This window comes from Nyctibius grandis, chromosome 25, assembly GCF_013368605.1.
Source record: "Nyctibius grandis isolate bNycGra1 chromosome 25, bNycGra1.pri, whole genome shotgun sequence".
Lineage (NCBI taxonomy): Eukaryota > Metazoa > Chordata > Aves > Nyctibiiformes > Nyctibiidae > Nyctibius > Nyctibius grandis.
The window spans coordinates 4,471,292-4,491,192 of NC_090682.1; the positions used below are offsets into that span (position 1 = coordinate 4,471,292).

Consider the following 19,901-nt stretch of genomic DNA (forward strand, 5'->3'; position numbering starts at 1 on the left):
TCAGGCTCGGTAGCTTTCTGCTCATGGAAGCGTCCTCGTTGTGCTGCTACACCTCATGCGGTCTCCGACGGCTCTCGGCAGCCTCACGCGTCTCCTCCTGCAGAGCCGGTGCGGTGAAGCCACTCCCGCCTCAGGGCCCTGCACTTTTGGGGCCACGAGGAGGAGGAGGAGGAGGAAGGCTGCCCGCGCAGACGCCGCTCTTGCAGTTGGCGTGCCACGAGCAACACCTCCATCTTGTGGTAACAGCAGCATCAGGGTCCCAAATGCAGAACAGAGTCTGTCTGCGGCACGGTGCCGTAAGGCCGCGGGGGAGGACGCGTTCCATGCCGGCATCGTGGCGCAGCAGACGTATCCCTCTGTCCGGCGGGGACGCGAGGCGCCCCAGCCGTGCTCGAGTAGGAGGAGGACCACGGGAGGCCACGGGGTCTCCTCATGCCAGGGGCCATGATGTTTCTTTCCTAGGACCGTGCCACAAGGCCCCGGCCGCCGAGGGTCACCGCCCGCCCCACGGCTCCCGGGACGGGGCGCACGCCCCCCACCCCGCTCTCTGGGTCCGGGAGAGGCAGAGCGTAGGCAGGGCTCGGTGCGGGCAGAGCGTAGGCGGCCCTGGCTCACCCAGGCTAGGGAAAGCGGCTCTCGGAGGTAACCCGGCACCGTGCACGGCCAGAGCGCCATCCGCTCTGTCCTCTGCACCATCTCCTAGGGAGAAATGTGCACGGGCTCATCCTCTGTGTGTGTCCTGAGCTGTCAGAACCGTGCGTGCGTCAGCACGGGCCAGCCGCCGTCAAGGAGCCGTCCGGGCATAGGAAAGTACCCGGGGCTCTTCCCGAGGGACTAATGTTGTTAGGAAACGGGGCCTCTGGTTAGCACAGAGGTTCGCAAAGGTCAGCGACGTTGTCAGTGTGTTTGATCAGGGCCTTGCCTTGACCTTTGGCAGTGCTCTGGGCTCCAAGTTAATCAGCAAACTGAGCTCAGGGTTCTTGTGCATGTGGGCAAGAACAAGTCTGCACCGTGAGGCGAAGGCAGAGCACGGGCCGGGACGGGGACGGTGCCGGCAGGAGAAAACGGGCGGCATGGGAGATCCCTCCGGCGTCTCCTCACGGGACGGGAGTCCCTCGTGCTCGTTGGGCGCCGTGCCGTGTAGCTGCGTCTCCTCGAGCCGTACCCTGCCAGAGGGACGGCCGAGACTGGGTGGGGAGCAGAGGGTCCGTCGCCACGGCGTAGGTCCACGGGGGGGGGCCCTCCGTTCTTGGCACGGGTGGCGCGGCTCTGGCGACCGTCGAAGTCGCCACGCGCCCCAGCGCCAGTTTTCCCGAGAAGGGAAGCGTAGTACGGGCAGAGCAGGGGAAGGGAAAGCGCCAGCGCTAGCTGGCACTTTGGGGGAAGGTACCGATCCGCACGATCCCGGGAGCAGAGAGAAGGATGGGAATCGGATGGGACACGTAGTACCCTGACGGCTAGTGCCGTCAGCATCCCGAGCAGCAAAATGATGCGCTCGAACGGTTTTGGTGTCCCTCTAAACCCAGAGGGGGCTTGTCGGGCGTGGGAGCCTGGCCGTACCGTACCTGGGAAACAGACAAGCATGTAACACTCTGACACCTTCCGTGTGCCAAGTGTGAACAGCCCCTGGTGAAGTGCCCGCCCAGCCTTGCGGTTTTGCGTGGGTCTGGATATATTTGTAGGGGACAAGGAGAGAAGGGGGGGAGGAGGACCAAGGGCGGCGCCGCCGCGGACTAACAGGGATGACGCGGCCAGTCCCCGCGGCGCCGGACGCCACCGGGGCCACGTCCCCTCCGCGCCGTGCCGGGCGGGAAGCGACGCGGTGTCGGCGGGGCCCCCCGAGGCTCTCGGCGTCCGTACCCCACACGTGGAGGCGTCGAGTCCTCGCGGCCGACCCGCAGGAGTTGCGGTCGGGGGGGCTGGCGGTCGGTGACGTCTTCCCCGTCCCCTTTGCCGTTTTGGCGTATTTGCTGCCAGAAGGCCGCAGGGTAAGCCCGTGGTGCGCATCATAGGCGAGAAATAGGGTGCGCCGGCAGGCTTAGCAGGGCATCGGGAGCGAGGGCGAAGGGAAGAAACAGCAGCCAAGTTGACAAGAAAGATTTATTGAATGGGGGTAGGACCCAAAGGCAGGGCGACTGCGTTTTGTTGGGAAGCATGCCGGACATTACGGGGGAAAGCCGGCCACGAACCCTCGAGCGAGGAGAAGCCCCCGCCCCTCGCCTCCGGGCGCCCGTTCCTCCTCTTTCCCCCCTCAGCGTTCTCAGGGAGCTCGAGGGACCCAGGGGACTCAAAGTATACCTTTGTCCTACAGGTACGACGTTTCTGGGACTCATCCCGTCAGCGCCCCGCGGGACATCCCCGGGCGACAGTAACGAGGAGAGCACGTCGAGCGCCGAGAAGGCCGAGCCCTCGCCGCGCCGAGGAGCCGTCGGGAGGAGCCGCGCCGTCTCCGAAAGGTAGGCGCTTGCGGCTTTTTTTTCGCGAAATACAGCTTGGAAAAAAAAAAAAATATGTGCCGTCGTCAGCCTCTCGACTCGACTCGATGCGACTGGACTCGTCCCGACGGACTCCGCGACGGCGAATCGGCGACGGAGGCGAGCGGCGCGGACGGACGGAGGCCCCGGCACGAGCGACGTCATCGTTGTATTTGAGCCGTGTTATTGTCTTTGCGCCACAGGATCGTTCTACTTTGTGCCACGTTATTGTTCTATTTTGTGCCATGTTATTGTTCTATTTGTGCCACATGATTTTTCTTTTTGTAAAGCAGCAGCACAGCAGTAACGTAGCGCAGGGATCGTAGCGGAGATCCAAAGGCGACCGGGAGGGGGAGCGATAGGGGGACCGGCGCACGTCCCCAGCATAGAGCGAGGCCGTAATTCACCAGCGAGACGGGACGCCGTCGTTCGGGGAGCGGGTCGGAGCGCTCGCCGAGCATCGCCCCGTGCCGGTCGCGCCGTCGGGGGACGGGGCGTGTTGTCCGCGGGTAGATAGTCTCGAGAGGCCGGGGAGGAACGGGACGAGATGGGGCCGGGCCGAGGGGAAGCCTACTCGGTCTTGGCGGCCGGAAGGCCGTCGGGCACCCCCGGGCCTTTCTCTCTGAGCTTGCGCAAGTAGTCGCGGGGGCCTTTGCCCTCGAAGGCCGCGGGGCTCTTGTAGGAGCCGCCGATCTTGTCCCAGAGGGTGAAGTACTGCCCGTAGTTGTAGTCGAAGTACAAGTGGTGGTCGGTGTGGTGGGCCGAGCCGTTGACGACGTGTCGCAGGGGGCGGGGGACGCGGTAGTCGCCGTCGTGGATGGAGATGGTCCAGACGTTGACGAAGATGTAGAGGCCCAAGTAGGTGACTTTGTGGAGGGGAAAGAGGAAGGGGTAGACGTGGTAGGGCAGGCTCTGCATGAAGCCGTCGACGGGGTGGAAGGCGTGGCTGGCGAAGGGCGTCGCGATCTTCCAGAGGTGGTGGGGCTTGTGGAAGCGCTGCGGGGAGAGGGCGCGCCGTCGGTCCCCCGCACGGGGTCCCCGGCGGGGGACGGACTCGCCGCCCGGGAGCCGAGGGGGCCGGGGGCGGTCGCGGCCCGAAGGGCGGGACGGGGACGCGCGCCCTAACGGGCTCTCGGGTCGCCGTCCCCCCGTCTCGTACCTTATAGAGCAGCTTGTGGTGCAGCGCGCGGTGTATCCAGTAGATGCCCATGTCGGTGAAGAAGAGGAAGGACAGCATGCTGAGGAAGACGCCCGACCAGCCTGGGGGAACAGGGACGTTAAGGGCGGCGCCCACGGGCGCCGGGAGGAGGGGGGTGCCGGCGAGGAGGGGGGGCCCAGGGATGCCCGCACGAGTCCCGTCGGGGTCCGTCCCGTCCAGGGGACGTGGCGAGAGAGTCAGGCAGTCTCCCGTGAGTAGGGGAAAACAAGTCGGGCACCGGTTTGTCGGGAGCTAAGCTCAGGGCAGGGAAGGGCCTCTTTTGCGTCGAGCGGGCCGTCGCACCCCATCCCCGAGCCGAGGCGGGTCGGCGCCTCCTCCCGTGGGCCTACAGGGAACTTGGGATTTTGACTAATAGATGGAACCAGCTCCAGGCAGGAGGTACCTGGGTAGAATTATTGGGGCTTGTAAGAGGCGCACCGTCATCAGGGGAAACAGGGGAGCGCCGCCGGCCCGGGGGGGGCCGAGGGAGGCGACCCGGGTGCCGCGAAGAGGGCGCCGGCCCGGCTAGGGGATACAGGGGAGCGGCTCACCGTACGGGGAGTCTTCGATGTTGTCGTAGAGCTTGCTGTAGCCCCGCACCTCGGCGAAGAACAGGGCGACGGTGGGCACGCTGATCCAGGGCAGGGAGCGCAGCGCGTAGGCGATCTCCCGACGCACTTGGTTCTGCGGGGGACGGCAGCGGGGGAGAGGGGTCAGAGGGAGAGGGCGTACCGGGAGCCGGGCAGGGACTCGAGAGCCCCGACGCCCCGGCCCCTCGCGAGGCAGGGAGGGCCGGCGTTCGGGCCACCAGCCGGCCTTTGGCACGGGCGCTTCGCCACGACGTGCCCCCTGTTTGGGGAGAGCCGTGCTCGGGGCAGGGCCGGTGCTGGGTGCCGGGTCTAGTATGGCGTGCGAGCAGTATTTTATGGTCAGGGATGACCGAGGGCCCTGCACAGGCAGGGACCGGAGGGCCGAGAGGTGTGTTTGTCATCACGGGCCGGGCGGCCTTTGCCTTGCAAAAGCAGGGAGCCGAGATGAGTATCGGTCCACGCGGGCGTGTCGGCAGCCAGCCTCGAGCCAAGACGTGCGTGAGCAGCGATCGCCGTGGCGAGGCAGCTCAGACCGCCCTCGCCCGGGGAGCGACGCGCGCGGGGCCCCGGGGTGGGCGTCATAGGTTGGGTTGCGTGCAGGGACGGCGTACTTTAGGAGCTGCCGGGGATCCCCGGGACGCTGCCGCGTCTGGAGCGAGGCTGTCTGTGGCGGGTGAGGGCAGAGAGCGGGATGTGACGGGTGTTGTGGTGCCAGGTGCTTAGCGTGCAGGGGTGCCGCCCACATTTGGGGCGAGGGTTTGGCGTCTCTGCCAGGCCCCGTCGTCAGCGGCGGGCTCTGAGCAGGTGTCAGTGTCCTCAGGGGGTTTCTAGGGGCTCGGTTTGGCGGTCAAGGGCGGGTGTCGAGTGTGGCACAGAGGGCGGGCGTTGGCACACGGGAGAAAGCATCCCTTGAGGCGCCGGAGATAGCAGATAGCAAACAGCCATGGCATTGGCAGGCGTCACTTGGAACGGTCTCTGACCGGAGGACGGCAAGGGGGACGCCGGCGGCGCGCGGCACGGGCGAAGCGGCGCGAGGGGCGGCGAGGCGGGGTGCTGGGAGGGGGGGGGGGCACACCCACCTCTAGGAACTGGGGGTGTTTCATGAGCTCGTGGTCAAAGATGCAGTAGTAGCTGAGGGTGCCGAAGAGCAGGTAGAGGGCGAGCGCGCCCAGGTTGGTGATGGCGAAGAGGCTGAGGAGCTGGCGGCAGGGCTCGCCCTCGGGCCAGCCCGCGGGGTACACGTACGGGGTGAGGAGGTGCCGGTCGGCGGCGTCCAGGACCAGATCCATGGCGGCTCCTGCGGGAAAGAGAGAGGGTCGGCGTGACCGACGGCAGAAGGGGCGCAGAAGGCCTCCCTTGTCCGCCCCTGGGGCTGTAGGAGTCCCGTCCAAGCGTCGCAGAAGATCGGTCGCTTGCCGGGGCACGGCCGGCGGAGCGCCGGCCAGACCGGTCAGACGTCCGGGTCCCTTTTGCTGTGTGTGTGAGGCGTGTCGAGGAGATGTGGGTTCAGGGGTATGAAGTGCAGACCGGGGGTGATACCACAAGAGGACACAGCCTCAGGCTTGGCCAGGGGAGGTTCAGGTTGGACGTTAGGAAGCATTTCTTCTCAGAAAGGGTCATTAGCCATTGGAAGGGGCTGCCCAGGGAGGCGGTGGTGTCACCATCTCTGGAGGTGTTGAAAAAAAGACTGGCCATGGCACTTAGTGCCAGGGTCTAGTGGACATGGTGGTGTCAGGGCAATGGTAGGACCCCAGAGGGCTCTTCCAACCTCATTGAATCTGTGATGCAGAGGTGTGGGGGCTGCTCTGTTTCTGCGTCTTATGTAGTGGGAGATGCATGTACGGCAGGATCCCACGCTGAAAAAAGGGTGGCAGCAGGATGTAGGTTTTGGGGTCTGTGGGGCCGGTCATCTCAGCGGTCTGGGGGCTCTGGGCCCCCTGGCCCAAAGCGGGGTCCCGCGGGGCCATCGCAGTAGCGCTCTTTGCGGGTTCTGGTGCGGGCGCAGAAAGCCCCCGGCAGAGCCGGGACAGCGCGTGGGCAGGAAGGGCAGTGGCGAGGGCCGAGCGTGTGCACCGCGTAGGGGGGGGTCAGCGTGTCGTGCGGGCGCAGGGCAGACGGGCAGCCCCCGCAACCGGCGCCCGCGGGGGACCGAGCCCCGCTGGGGGCGACGGCACCGGGGCGTCCCGCGGGGGACGCCGTGGGCGCGGTGCCGCGCACCGGGGCTCTGCCCGCGAGGGGGTCGTGTCGCCGGGGCCGTACCCGGGGAGCGGCGCCGTCGCCGGGGCCCCGGCCCCCTCCCCGTACCCCGCACCCCGGTACTTGCCTGCGGCTCCCGGCGCGGCGGTGGGCGGGGCGGGCCGGCGCCGCCCGGTAGCGCCACGCGACGTCACCGCAGGAGCGGCTCTCGCCACCGCGGGCCGTGACGTGGGGCGGGGGCGGGCCGCGGCGACAGCGCGGGGGGGGGCGGTGCGGGGGCTCCCGTGTCGCCGGGTCCCTCGGGCCGCGGGGTGGGGGGCAGCCGGGCGTGCGGGCGCGGTGTCGGTCCGTTCCGTGCCGTCCGCGGCCGTCCTTCGCCGGGGGAGCGCAGCGGGGTCGCGCACCGCAGCCCCGGCACGGGGACCGGCCAGAGCCGTGGGGTCGCACAGGGCACGGTGCTCTGGTGTCACCGAAATAGGGAATAAAACTCCCGAGCGTCGGGTTTTAGCGTTCACGATCAGGCACGGCTTTATTTGGCTGAGGGACACGGGGGATCGCCGCACCTAACGTGTCCACCGGGGCACAAAAGCACACTCGTTATATACAGTATAGAGAAATGAATATTCATATAATTCTCGAGAAAAGCCCACGTATTCCAAGAAACCTTATGCATGTGCTAAGACATTATGTAATGTCTTTGTGCATGTGTACTAAATCGGGGAAGGGGTCTGGAGCGGTCTCTGGGGCCGTAACCCCCCCGTAGCGACGCCGTCCGCCGCGTGACCCCGCTTCCGCGCGAGCGCGATCGAGGCCTTTCTGTGGGCGCACGCCGGCGGCTCCGAGGAAAAAATCCTGTTCTGGTTCTGACAGGATTTATCTCTTTGAGGATAGGAGGATCACTAGGGGCAGTCAACAGGGCTTCACCAAGGGGAAGTCATGCCTAACCAAGTTGATAGCCTTTTTGGAGGACGTAACCCGGTGGATAGGTGATGGTAAAGCTGTGGATGTGGTCTGTCTCGATTTCAGTAAAGCGTTTGACACGGTCTCCCACAGCATCCTCGCAGCTAAACCGAGGAAGCGCGCTCCGGACGATCGGATAGCGAGGCGGGTTGTGAACCGGCCGAAGGAAAGAAGCCGGAGAGTGGCGGTCAACGGGACAGAGTCCAGTCGGAGGCCTGTGTCTAGGGGAGTCCCTCAAGGGTCGGTACTGGGACCAGTACTGTTCAATGTATTCATTAATGAGTTGGATGAGGGAATAGAGCGTGCTGTCAGCAAGTTCGCCGATGACGCAAAACTGGGAGGAGCGGCTGACACAGCAGCGCGGCCATTCAGAGAGATCTGCACAGGCCGGAGAGTTGGGCGGGGAGAAATGTAATGAAATATAACAAGGGCAAGCGTAGAGTCCTGCATCTGGGCAAGAACAACCCCATGTACGAGTGCAAGTTGGGGACAGATCTGTCGGAGAGCAGCGGAGGGGAAAGGGACCCGGGGGTCCTAGGGGACGGCAGGATGACCACGAGCCAGCGGTGTGCCCTCGTGGCCGAGAAGGCCAATGGCATCCTGGGGTGTATTAGAAGGGGTGCGGTTAGCAGGTCGAGAGAGGTTCTCCTCCCCCTCTACTCTGCCCCGGCGAGGCCGCACCCGGAATATCGCGTCCAGTTCCGGGCCCCTAGGTTCACGAAGGACAGGGAACCGCTAGAGAGAGTCCAGCGCAGAGCCACGAAGACGATTAAGGGGGTGGAACATCTCCCTTATGGGGAGAGGCCGAGGGAGCCGGGTCTCTCTAGCTTGGAGAAGAGGAGACTGAGGAGTGACCTCAGTAATGTTTATAAATATGTAAAGGGCAAGCGTCACGAGGATGGAGCCAGGCTCTTCTCAGTGACATCCCTTGACAGGACAAGGGGCAACGGGTGCAAGCTGGAACACGGGAGGTTCCACATAAATATGAGGAAAAACCTCTTTAAGGTGAGGGTGACCGAACACTGGAACAGGCTGCCCAGAGAGGTCGCGGAGTCTCCTTCCCTGGAGACGTTCCAAACCCGTCTGGACGCGTTCCCGTGTGATACGATCTAGGCGATCCTGCTCCGGCAGGGGGATCGGATTAGACGATCTTTTGAGGTCCCTTCCGATCCCTAATTTTCCGTGATTCTCCTGGCGCCAGAGCTGTGAATCAAGTCAGTTAAGACAGCACCAAGATGTCGTTCTCAGTCTCGCTTATCTCTAGCCTTTCTTTGTAATTAGTAAGCAATTTAGCAGAGACCTTGGATTCTCTAAGAGTAAGCGCAAGCGAGAATCAGCGATGAGCGTAACTCTGTTATCGGTCCCAGAAGCAGACCCCGCCTGCAAAACGTGCCGTGAAAATCAGAACGTACCGTTGTTTTAGCTGAAAGGAAAATTACAGAAAGAAAAGTTGATTCTGTCGAAAGGTTACACAGAGTAGGCCTTTTAGGGCCTGTTTCGAGGCTTACTTTTACTAAACCGTCCGGTATCAATTCTATGGTAGGGACCGTGCCGGCGCAGGGCCCGCGGCCCCTCGCGCACGTGGGCGGGGGCTCGGGATTAGGGTCGCGTGCGGTAGCGGCCCCTCCTCTCCGGGGAGCGGGGGCCCCGTGACGTTCGGGGCCGGGACGAGGCGACGTCGGGCTCACGCCGCAGCCACGCTGCCGGCGAGGTCTCGGGCGGGCGACGACGTCGAGGGTAGCGGCAGCACGGGCGTCGCGGAGTCGGGCGGCGGTCCCGGTCGGCACTATTTTGCGGGGCAGTCGAGGGGGAGGAGGGCTGGTCGGTCTTTATTTCCAGGAGGCTCGCGGGAGAAACACGGGGAATCTCATAACTGGTGCGTGTAGAAGCTGGACAAGGGCCCGTGCTTTAAAATGTAGAGCGGATAGAAGGAGATGCGGCGTGGACACATACCGTCGGACAGAGGTCGAGGCTACGCGAGTCGCGTGTGACAGGGCACCACGCGCTGGCGGCCGGTCCCCGGCGGCTTTTCCCGGGACAGGAGGCAGTCAAGTAGCGTCTCGGCGGGTCGGTCGGGAAGTCCAGAGTCTGTAAGGGAGACAGTAAGGAAGGTAGTCTGAAGGAAAATAGGTAAGGGCGGTGGCGACACTGCGGTAGCGGGAGCCGTAGACGCCATCGAGGGCAGTCGGGCGGTTCTGAGGCCTCCCCGGCGACCGAGCGGGGCGCCGGGCGGCCCCCGGCCGTACCGAAGGCGAGGGGGCCCCGTGCCGGACGGTCCTTGTACATGCTGGTGGCTGGAGGATAGCTTAGTGGAAGCAGGTAGCTCATGTATGTCGGGAGAGAAGATGAAAGGGAGAAGCCAAACTGGAGGCAGAGCTGGAAGGTGTGGGGTCTGAGTATGAAAAAAAAGCTGATGTGAAGGATGGAAGGAAGGATGGAAGGAAGGAAGGAAGGAGGGAGTGTGAGGAGGGCTCAGGGCAGTAATGGTGTGGTGATAGAGGCTGACAGTCATCCTATGAGCTGGGAGGAGGCCAAGGCAGGGGCGAGCGCCGCATTTTGTGGCCTACATCGGTAACGGTGAAGGCGGGTGCGGAAACGGAAAAAGGACTAGTTGTGTGTCCCGCATAAAAGTCCCGAGGCGGGACGGGACGCGTCGCATCCCGGGGCACCGGAGGAGCGTGCCGTCGGACGTCGGGGCCGAACCCTACTCGACGGCGTCCCGAAGGTTTCGGGCATTTGGGGAGCATCGTGTCATGCTGCGCAGGAGCCGGGCAGGGGCGTGCGGTCGAGTCAGGACGTATCCCGGTATCGATCCAGGCCGGGGGAGGAAAGGATCTAGAGCGGCCTGGCGGAGAAGGGCTCCGTCGTGCCGGCGGGCAGAAAGGCGGACGAGAGCCGGCGATGTGCGTTCGAGGGCCGGAAAGCCGGGCATCTTCCGCGTCGCATAAAGACAGAGAAGCGCGTTCGGCAGGCGCAGGGAGGCGATCGCGCCCCTCGACGCCGCTCCGTAGCCCTCGGCACGGGAAAGGCACGGACCCGTCGGAGCAGGCGTAGAGGAGGGCCACGGAAACGGTCCGAGGGATGGAGCGCGCCTCTCGTGCGAGGACAGGGCGAGAGAGTCGGGGTCGGCGGCCCCGGAGAAGAGAGGGTTCCGAGGAGACCTTTAGGTGGCCTTTCAACCCTGAAAGGGGGTATAAGAGGAAGAAGGGGATAGACTGTTAAATAAGTAAGTAAGTAAAGTAGGGCCTGGTGTGAATGATAGGACAAAGGGTCATGGTTTTCAAGTGAAAGAAAGAGGGCCGATCTGGCCTACATATAAGGAGGACGGTGTTTGTTTGTGAATGATGATGAGGCAGGCGGCGACACGTCGGAACGGCTTCCCGGAGAGGAGGCAGACGCCCCGTCCCCGTGCGAGGCGGGGTCTGACGGGGCTGCACGGGACCCGACGTAGGCGAAGATTTTTCCGCTCGTGGTGTGGGTGTGTGGGGGGGTTCAGACGGGAGGAGCTGTGAAGGTCCCTTCCCATGCAAATTATACTATGTTGCTATGAATCTAGGCTGCCAGGATGGTAGGGGGTCTATGAATCTGAGATAGTAGGTGGTATCCTCAGCCGTTTTTCTGACCGACTGGGGCCGGAGGGAAGAAGCGGGTCAGGGGGGGGGGACCGGGGCCTCACGCGTCCGTTAGCCGGCACGCGGAGAAAGGACGCCGAAGAGCCCGCCGGGCGCCGCAGAGAGGCACGTACGAGGGAGGGCGGCGTCGGCAGCAGACGTAGGCGACGCGGGGTTTGGAAAGGGAAAGTCCTGTCCAGGGAAGCCGACACGTGTTTGCGGGAAGGGCACCCACCCGGCGCCCAAAGGGAAGGCGGCGGATGTAGGTTGTGTTGAATTGTGGTGAGGAAGACTGTGGAGACGATCCCTTGCAGTATGGATCCGGATGCGTCATCCGACCGTGGGACGGGCAGGCGGAGGCCTGCCGGAACGGGGCTAGGTCAGGCGGCCGGCCGCCCGCCCGCACGCCTGTCTGTCTGACTGTAGGGGTGCGCCTCGGGGCTCTGGGGTATAGCTGGTGGTGTGTAACATGTTTGTGTAATGGAGAGCTGGCAGTAGGGGTGGAAGGTTCCTTTTGTATAGATGAGTGTAAGTAAGTATGTAAGTGAGTGAGTGGTTTGTTTGCTAGTTAAAAAGGAAAGGAAAGGAAGAAGAAAGAAATGTAGTGGTGTATCCTGAATGGGGGTTTGTTGTTGACTGTCAAGGGAGATGATGGGGCCTGGTAGAGGGATGGTGATTGAGAGATTAGAGCATCATCAGGGCAGCGAGAAGCAGCACGAGAGCGGGCAGGAAGCGGCGCCGGTTTCTCCGCGCGGGAGAGAGCGGACGGAGAGGGGCCGGCCGGGCGGACCGCCCTCGGGGGCGTGGGCGGTGCAGGGTGTGTGGGTGGTCTGAGTAGGTGCTTCCTCTGAGGTGGTTGGGTGGGTAGGTAGGGCGTGTGGGTGAGGTGAGGTGTCACCTGGTGCGCTGTGTGCACTGTGAGGTGCCACTTGGTAAATAGGGTGAGAAGGTTCTGAGGCGCATCTGGAAGAGGGCAGTGGGGCTGGACGTTCCTTGGAGCGGGGGGCGGGGGGTAAGGATGATGGGTGGGAGCAGCGCAGAGACAAGGAGGGGCAGTGTCCACGCTCTGGACCGCCTCCCGAGGAGGCAGCGCGGAGAGGGAGGCGCCGATCCGAGCGTCCGGCCGGGGGGACGCGCGGGGACGGCTCGGAGCCGTGACGGGAGGGGGAGGCCCCGAGCCAGAGGGGTCTTTCCGGAGGGGTGGCCGACGCCTGTCGGTGTCGAAGAGGGGTTGTGGCTGTGGCCCTAGGGAATGGTAGGGTTCAACTGGTGGTTAGGCTGGCAGAGTAGAGGAGGGTGGCTGGAACTGCCCACGAGGCGCAACGCCACGACGCTAGCGGCCGTGGCGTACGTCGTCGTGATCTCGTGTAGCGTGCGACGCGGCGAGCGGAGGGAGGCGCGGGAAAAGATGGAAAGAGGGGTGTCGGCAGAGGCCGAGCGTGGCGGGAGGCGCCCGCCGCGTCTCGGGGAGCTTTGGGTGTGGGGCGGCTCGTAGAGGGCAAAGGAGGGAGCCCGGCATGGTGCTGAGCAGCATGCGTGTGAGTTGTCTGGTATGTGTCGAAGGACCAGAAGGGCTTGGAAGGAATGAAGGAAATAAATAATGAAGAAATAGTAAGTAAGTAGGTAAGTGAGTGAGTGAGTGAAGGGAAGTGAAGAAATTGTGTCTGTTGGGGGGCAATGGAAATTAGCCAAGGAGCGAGCGGAGCGTGCCGCTTTAGGGGAGCGGCAGAGGTCAGAAAGGAGGAGAGGGTGGGTCCTCCTCCTTCACAGCGATCGTTTTGGGATCGGTGGCCGGACGAGGGGGCGCCGATCCTTCTTTCCGGGCGTAGGGGGACGGGACGTGAGCGAAGGGGCGGCGGCGACGGGTCGGTTCCGGGCTCCGCCGTTCGAGAGGGACAGAGATCTACCGGAGAGAGCGAGTCTAACAGAGGGCTATGAGGAAGATGAAGGGATCGGAGCACCTTCCTTGTGAGGAAAGGTGGAGAGACCTGGGGCTTTGTAGTCTGGAGAAGAGGAGAACGCTGAGAAGGGGATCTGATTAATGCGTATAAATAGACGAGGGCCGGGCACCCAGAGGAAAGGGGCGACCTCTTTTCGCCCGCGCCCCGCGACGGGACGAGGGGCGACGGACGCGAGCTAGGGCGCGGGAAGTTCAACCTCAACGTGAGGAAGAAGTTCTTTACCGTAAGGGTTACAGAGCACCGGAACGGGCTCCCCGGAGAGGTTGCGGAGTCTCCTTCTCCGGAGGCTTCCGGGACCCGTCTGGATGCATTTCTGCGTCACCTGCCCTAGATAGATGGATTGGTCCTGCTCTGGCAGGGAGGTCGGACTTTATGATCTCCAGAGGTCCCTTCCAACCCCTAAGAAACAGTATAAGATTCTATGAATTTATGATGGCGTGTAAATGGCGCAGCGTGCGGCAGAGGCCCGCGGCGAAGCGTCCTCTGGCGAGAGGGACTCGACTCGAGAAGCCTCGGGCGAGGGTCGTCGAGCCTCAGAACGGGCCGCCCAGGGTAGCGGTGGAGTCGTCACCGTCCACGGAGGGATTGAAAAGAGGAGGAGCAGGCGACGCGGTGTCGAGCGACACGGGTTAGCGGTGGGCTTGGCCGTGCTAGGGTAATGGTTAGACTGGACTTGGTGATGACCTTCGTGGTCCTGTCCAACTGAAAGGGTTCTCTGAGTCTATGATCCTTTACTGTTCTGTGTGGTCTTAGCGGGAGTAGAGTCCGAGCCTCTGCTGCAGCCTTTGGGCAGAAATGGGTCAGGACAAGGGAGGCGAGACATGGGAATCGGTAGTCTGGAGCGGGCGAGGGCCCCGACCGAGGCGAGGGATGGAAATGTAGGACTAAGGTACAGCCAGGCTGACCACGTCGCGTTGCCGTCACCCGTCTCGTCGTGCGGAGAGGGGCCACGCGCGGGCCAGACGGCGGAGAGGGCGGCGTAGCCGCGGCGTCGGCCGGAGTCTGCTTTTAGAGGGTCGTGTCGAGAGCCGCACGAAGCGTCGGGCACGGGGAGGAACGCGGCGTTCCCCGGGGGACGCCGAGGGGCCGTTACGGACCGGGGCGTGTGGGGAGGAGTCAGGGTTCAGTCAGTGTTATGATTTGGTTGTAACTAGTTAATAAATCCCTTGGAGAAAATGAAGGTGAAAGGACACCAAATAACTAACAACAGGAATGAAGTCAGGAACAATTTATTAATACGGGACAGCGGCACGGCCGTAAGCGCCTTGGGTTTCTAACGGCATTGCGAAAAGAGAGAGAAGGAAAAGGGAAAAGAGGAGGATGGACAGAGATTAAGAGAGAGAGGAAAAGGGGGAGCAGCACCCTTTTCCAGTGCTGATGAGTGGTGATGATCCAGTGATGTAAGTTATTATGTTTGTAGAGTAGGTAAATAGTTTGCAGAGTCGGTCCTCCAGGAAACGGCGTGCGGGATCGGTCCTCCGTTCGGGATCGGTCCTCAGGTGGCGGGCGGGAGCGTGCGCCAACATCCCTGGCGAGAAGGTCTAAATACTTTTGGTCATTTGCATGTGAGATAGATAGATAGATAGATGGGAAGGAGAGAGTGGAGACATCCCTCTCGTTTCCCCCCTCCCTTCACCTCTCATGCTAAGTAAGTGGGATGCCTGTGCATCGGTAGTCTTATATTGTTCTGGAAAGGAATCGGCGGTCCCCGAGGGGCGTCCCGCGGTGACGATCCCCCCCGGCGGCGGTGTCGGCCGTACGACTCCGCGTCTGCGCCTTTGCGTCGTAAAGACGTCGCACGTGTAGGCGGGCCCTAAGGAAAAGAAACCGTTCTGCGTCTGCGGGACTTTTGTCTCTTTCTCCAGCTGGAGTGGTCAAACATGTAGTTTAAGGCATACAAACTCTGTCTGTCACAGACAGATATGATGGAGTAGGTAGAGTTTATGGAGTTGAAAGTAAGTAAGTAAGTAGGTAGGAAATGGAGGTTTAGAACTATGTACGTACAGAGGCTTTGGCTGGCAGTAGTCTTTATTTGGTACTGTTGCTGAGGTTTGTATGGGATACAGAGAGTAACGAGGTGGAAGCTGACTCTAGGTATCCTAACTAAGTAGGAAAGTAAGGAAAAGGGAAAGGAGAAAATAGCGCATGCGTGCAAACAAACAGACAGCGTGTAGCAACCCACAGAGGCCTGCCGGCAGCTAAGGGGAGCGAGATGTTAGGCTCGAGAGGCGTCTCTATCGGAGGGGAGACGGCTGCCGGCCCGGGAGGGTCGCAGCTAACGTTATTTTTATCGTCAACGGGCAGGCGAATCGGGGTCAGGGCGACGTGCCGTTCCGTTCACGCGGCGGCGGCCGAAGCGGCGCGCCGGTCGCGGCGCTAGGTTCTCGGCGGGAGTCGGTGGGTTTGGGCCCCCTTGCCGAGTATCTGTCTGGAGTAGTTTGAGCAGAGGCAGCGGCACGAGGGTGTCTGTCGGTCACGAGGGGTCTGGTGCCAGCAGGGGTTGGAGGCCTGTGGGCCGTTTCTCAGCGGGTGGCCCGGAAAGAGGGGTTTCCTAGGCTGTCTCTCGGCGTGGCACGAGGTCGAGGGATGCGTCTAGGGAGGTTGCATTTTGGAAGACGGGCTCCCGGTGCGGCACCGCGTGCCGTCCGCCTCTGTGACGGCGGCGTCTCGGGCCTGTGCGGCGGAGAGGGCTTTCCCGGCAGTAGCTGGGAGCGATGCCGTCACCTCTGAGGGTCAGGGGTGTGTGTCATCTGTGTTTGTTGTCGTCCCTGTGTTTGGTGCAGTGAGGTGGGATTGCAGTTCTGTTAAGTAGCTGAGATGATGTGACTAGATGGGGCGGGGGGCAGGCGCACGCGGCTCCGCGCCGGCTCGCCCGCCAAGCTCCTTGTTTGGCACGGCCCGGGGTCTGCCTGAGAGGTGGAGACGGGCAATGTAGGTAGGCAGGTTATGGAGTAGATGATGATAGGTTTGGCGGTGGGTGCGTGGGATCAGATGTCTCGGTGTACGTGTAGCCGGCGGCTACTCGCTGGGTGCCGGCAGGATGGGGGGGAGAAGGAGAAGAGGCGAAGAGAGCAGAAATTAGGTGATAGCGGGCAAAGATTCTAGGATGTCAGAAAGACGGATTAGTAGCGACGATGCAGGGGATGCCATGCATGCAAACCAGGGCAGAGTGCTTTCAGCACTAGATCTGAAATGGAGTTGTAGACTGGCCGCTCTGGAGTAAAGAGAGGGTGGCCAAAAGCGGCGTGGCGTCGGAGCAAAGGGCGGAGGCGGCGTCACGGCCTAGGCCTGCTGCCCTCCTCCTCACTCGGAGGGAGAGCCTCCGGTGCCTGCTGGGAATGTTGTCAGGAGGAGGGCGTGTGTCGGACAGCCAGGGCGACTGTGGGGTGTAGGCCCGGTGCTGGGGGATAGCGCCGGCTGTAGAGATCTCGGCGTGGCGAAGGCAGGCGGTGACGGGCGTGCAGTCGGAGGGCTCTTTGCAGAGTGGAGTGCTGTGTGGTCGTGTCCAGACTTCTGCACAGGGGTGGGCAGTGTTGTTGTCATCGGGGCTGTCTACGGTCCTCTAGAGGACTGAGTGAGGCGCGGGCTTGTGGGAGTGGGGCTGGGGCGAAGCCCCAGCCTCACCTCTTGGGGGCCGGGGCGAAGCCCCGGCCCTGTGCAGGGCTTCGGCTTTTGGGGGTCTTTTCCTTGGAGGTCTGGGGCCTGGGCTGACCTGGTGGGGAAGCCTCACCTGGGCTCTTGGAGGCCCTGTGGGCTGCGTGGCCATTGGCTCTCGGGCTGGCTGTCAGTTGGGCTGGTGAGGGCCCTGAGTGGGCTGCAGCGGGCCAATGGGGTGGCTGAGGAAGCGGCTGGGCGGGCTCGGGGGGTAGACCCCGGCGGGGCTGGAGCGACCGTGGAGCGTAGCGAACGGGGACGGAGCAAACGGCGACGGCACTTTGCATGGCACTTCGCAGGGCACCAGAGCAGGGCCAGCCATGCTGCCCCAGAGAAGATCCAGCAGCTCCAGGGGAGCAGAGCAGCCAGGCTCCCCAGGACGGGGGGGTAGGAGGCTGGGGAGGCCTCACAGCTCCTTCCCTTGGCCCGGGAGAGCTCCAGAGAAGCAGGGGCACCTTCCGGAGCCTGGCTCCCCGGTCCAGGGGGGTAGGAGGCCGGGCGAGCTCGGGCCCTCGCACCCCACGGAAGAAACGAAGGACTTAGGCTGCAGAAGACCCAAGGCTCCACCGGCTCCAGCACCTGGACAGCTCCCGGTGACAGCACAGCTCATCACTGTCAAGAGGATGATCGCCTCGTTGGCAACTGACAGCCCCGCTCCCACCACCAGAGCAATTAATAAAGTGACAGCAGGCTTCCACTTCAACCCCAATAAAGTCTCCTCATGCCCCCTCATCAAGAACAAACAAACACCACACTTAGCCCCCACCACCAAGACACCCCAGGAGGGAGGGAGTCAGTTAGTTCCTTAGTCACCAAGGGAGCTACTTACGTGCTCACTTAGACAGCTGTCAAGCCCCAGCTCCAGACAAGGGAGGGAGGCAGTCAGCCACTCATCAGGAAGAACAGCAACAAACCCAGTTAGTTAGTTAGGTAGAGAGGTAGGGCAGCATCAGGCCAATCAGCTCCCAGCACAAGGAGAGACTGACTGGCCTCCACTGCTGACAGACAGGCACCCCTTCACCATCATCATCCATCAATCAGACATCACTGTTGGGTCAACACTTAAACCCTCTCACCAAAATCACTAAGACCAACACACAATCAAGAGCCACTTCCTTCTTTAGGTACCTGCCCCCATAGGCAGCATCACCTCACCAGGTGGCCCACCAGAGAAGACAAACTCAGCTCACACCAAACAAACAGCACCACTGCCAGCAACTAACTCAGTCAGCTACCTACCTCCAGGGGGGGCACTTACTTAGACTCACAGTGCTCTCCAGCCTTGGCCCACAGAGGCAGGCAGACAAGCGAGCCCAGCCAGCAAGACCAAGACACACCACCTCATACAGACATACAGACATACAGACACTGGGGAGAGGCCTACATCAATAACACCTTAGGAAGACCGACAGACATATTGCTAGGCAAGAGCACTGGCAGGGAGACACCAGAGAACCAGGAGGGCTCCAAGAGGCAAACTCAGAGGAGACTGACAGAGTCCATAGAGCAGCAGGGACAAGAGAGGCGAGAGAGAGAGAGCACCCAGAGAAAGCCACCAGACTCCAAGAGGCACAGACCCAGGAGACAAAGAGAAAACAGCCACAAAACCAGCAGAAGCCAGGGGGGGGGGGGAGTATAGACACCAGACAGAGACATTTACCAGACCAAAGGCACAAAAGAGAGAGAGAGAGAGATACCAAGAGAAACCAGGCACACAGACACAGCACACATTCACCAAGTGGAGGCCAAGGCCAAGGCCAAGCACCTACAAAAGAGACTCGCTCACAGAGGGAGAAACCACACAGCCACACATCCAAGAGGAGAGCAGGACAAACTACTAACAGATCATGAGAGCAGAGGGGAAAAAACCCAAACCAAACAAACAAACACCACAACCTTCCTCCCACAATACCTACACGCAAAGCAGAACCACACAGAGACTACACAGATGATGGTACCAAGACTAACCACAGGGCAGCCAGGACTGCAGAGCCTCCCAAAGGGGAGAAACAGAGCCACACAGAAGGCACAAACATTACTTAACCTCTCACAACAAACAGAGCTCAGACAAATCCAGGGTACCACACACACAGAGGGACCCACAGAGGGCTAGAGAGAACTCAGCACTTCAAGAGACACTTCAAAGTTATCTACACAGACTACAGAAGACAGAAAGGCAATACGAGACAGGCCAAGAGAGACCAAGCGTCACACCAAGAAAGAGACCGACACCACACTAGAGGGGCACATAAAAAAACAGGGCTGGGGAGAAGGCTACAGAGACCCAGACAAGAGACAAATACAAAGGAGATCATCAAAAAGCCAGGAGGCCACACCAACAAACAACCGCTAACACAGAGACCAAATTACAAACACCAAACGAGGGCAACTGCTACAGAAAAGACCCTCAAACAGTGCATATCTAAAAACCTGGGGCAAGGCAGATTAAAAGGCAGCCAGGCAACCAGCTCCTGACCAACTAGCAGAGATATATGCACAACAAACACAAGAGACACACAGCAACTACTGAACTAGGGGGAGAAACTGACATTTATCACAGCACCAAGAGACCATGGGCAAACCAAGGACAGAGCTCAAGAGACAGAGAGCAAAACTGTAAGGGCAGGGGGGAAAGGCACCACAAACAGGACAGGGGACACAGGGAGACACCTCCATATCAACAGCAGAGACTGAAAGAAACATCCACACCAACACAAGACATATAGTCAGTGCCAAACAAGCCAGACCAAAAAGCCACGGGCTGCCAAGTCCCTTCACATCCATCAATACAGCCAGCAACGCACACAGACCGTCACGCCACACTGCCACCAACAACAGACACATATATCTACCTCCCGGACACACCAGCAACCACACCGTCACCATCCCCTTTGGCATCGAGGACTACATACTGCCGTTATGCCGCAACAGACCGACACCCCGCAATGTGCTCGGCCACAGAGTCGCTTAGTTCCCACCTATTAGGACAATCCACCAGTCCTCTCCATCGCCGACACAGGACACAACCTTCCACTAAGACTGCAAGAAGCTCCTCCTCAAACACCCACACAGCTAGCGCTCTCCAGCCAGGCAAGACCAATGGGCGCTCTTCTGCACCAGCATCACCGCTAGGTACCTCCAGTGTACACCTGTGTGTGTGCATATGTATATATATATACATATATCTCTCTATATATATCCATCTCTCTATATATCTATATATAGAGATATAGATACATAGATATATACACACACAC

General features: G+C 61.5%; 1 protein-coding gene across 1 annotated transcript; it reads right to left on the bottom strand.

Moving 5' to 3' along the window:
- Positions 1–2,086: 2,086 nt before the first annotated feature.
- On the bottom strand, positions 2,087–5,559 carry SC5D (sterol-C5-desaturase). Its single transcript, XM_068418371.1, has 4 exons — positions 5,342–5,559; positions 4,224–4,356; positions 3,634–3,734; positions 2,087–3,470 (listed from the first exon to the last, which is right to left on the bottom strand). Exons 1-4 carry the CDS (start codon positions 5,549–5,551, stop codon positions 3,045–3,047), a joined length of 870 nt encoding a protein of 289 aa, XP_068274472.1. The 5' UTR covers positions 5,552–5,559; the 3' UTR covers positions 2,087–3,044.
- Between the last annotated feature and the right edge of the window lie 14,342 nt (positions 5,560–19,901).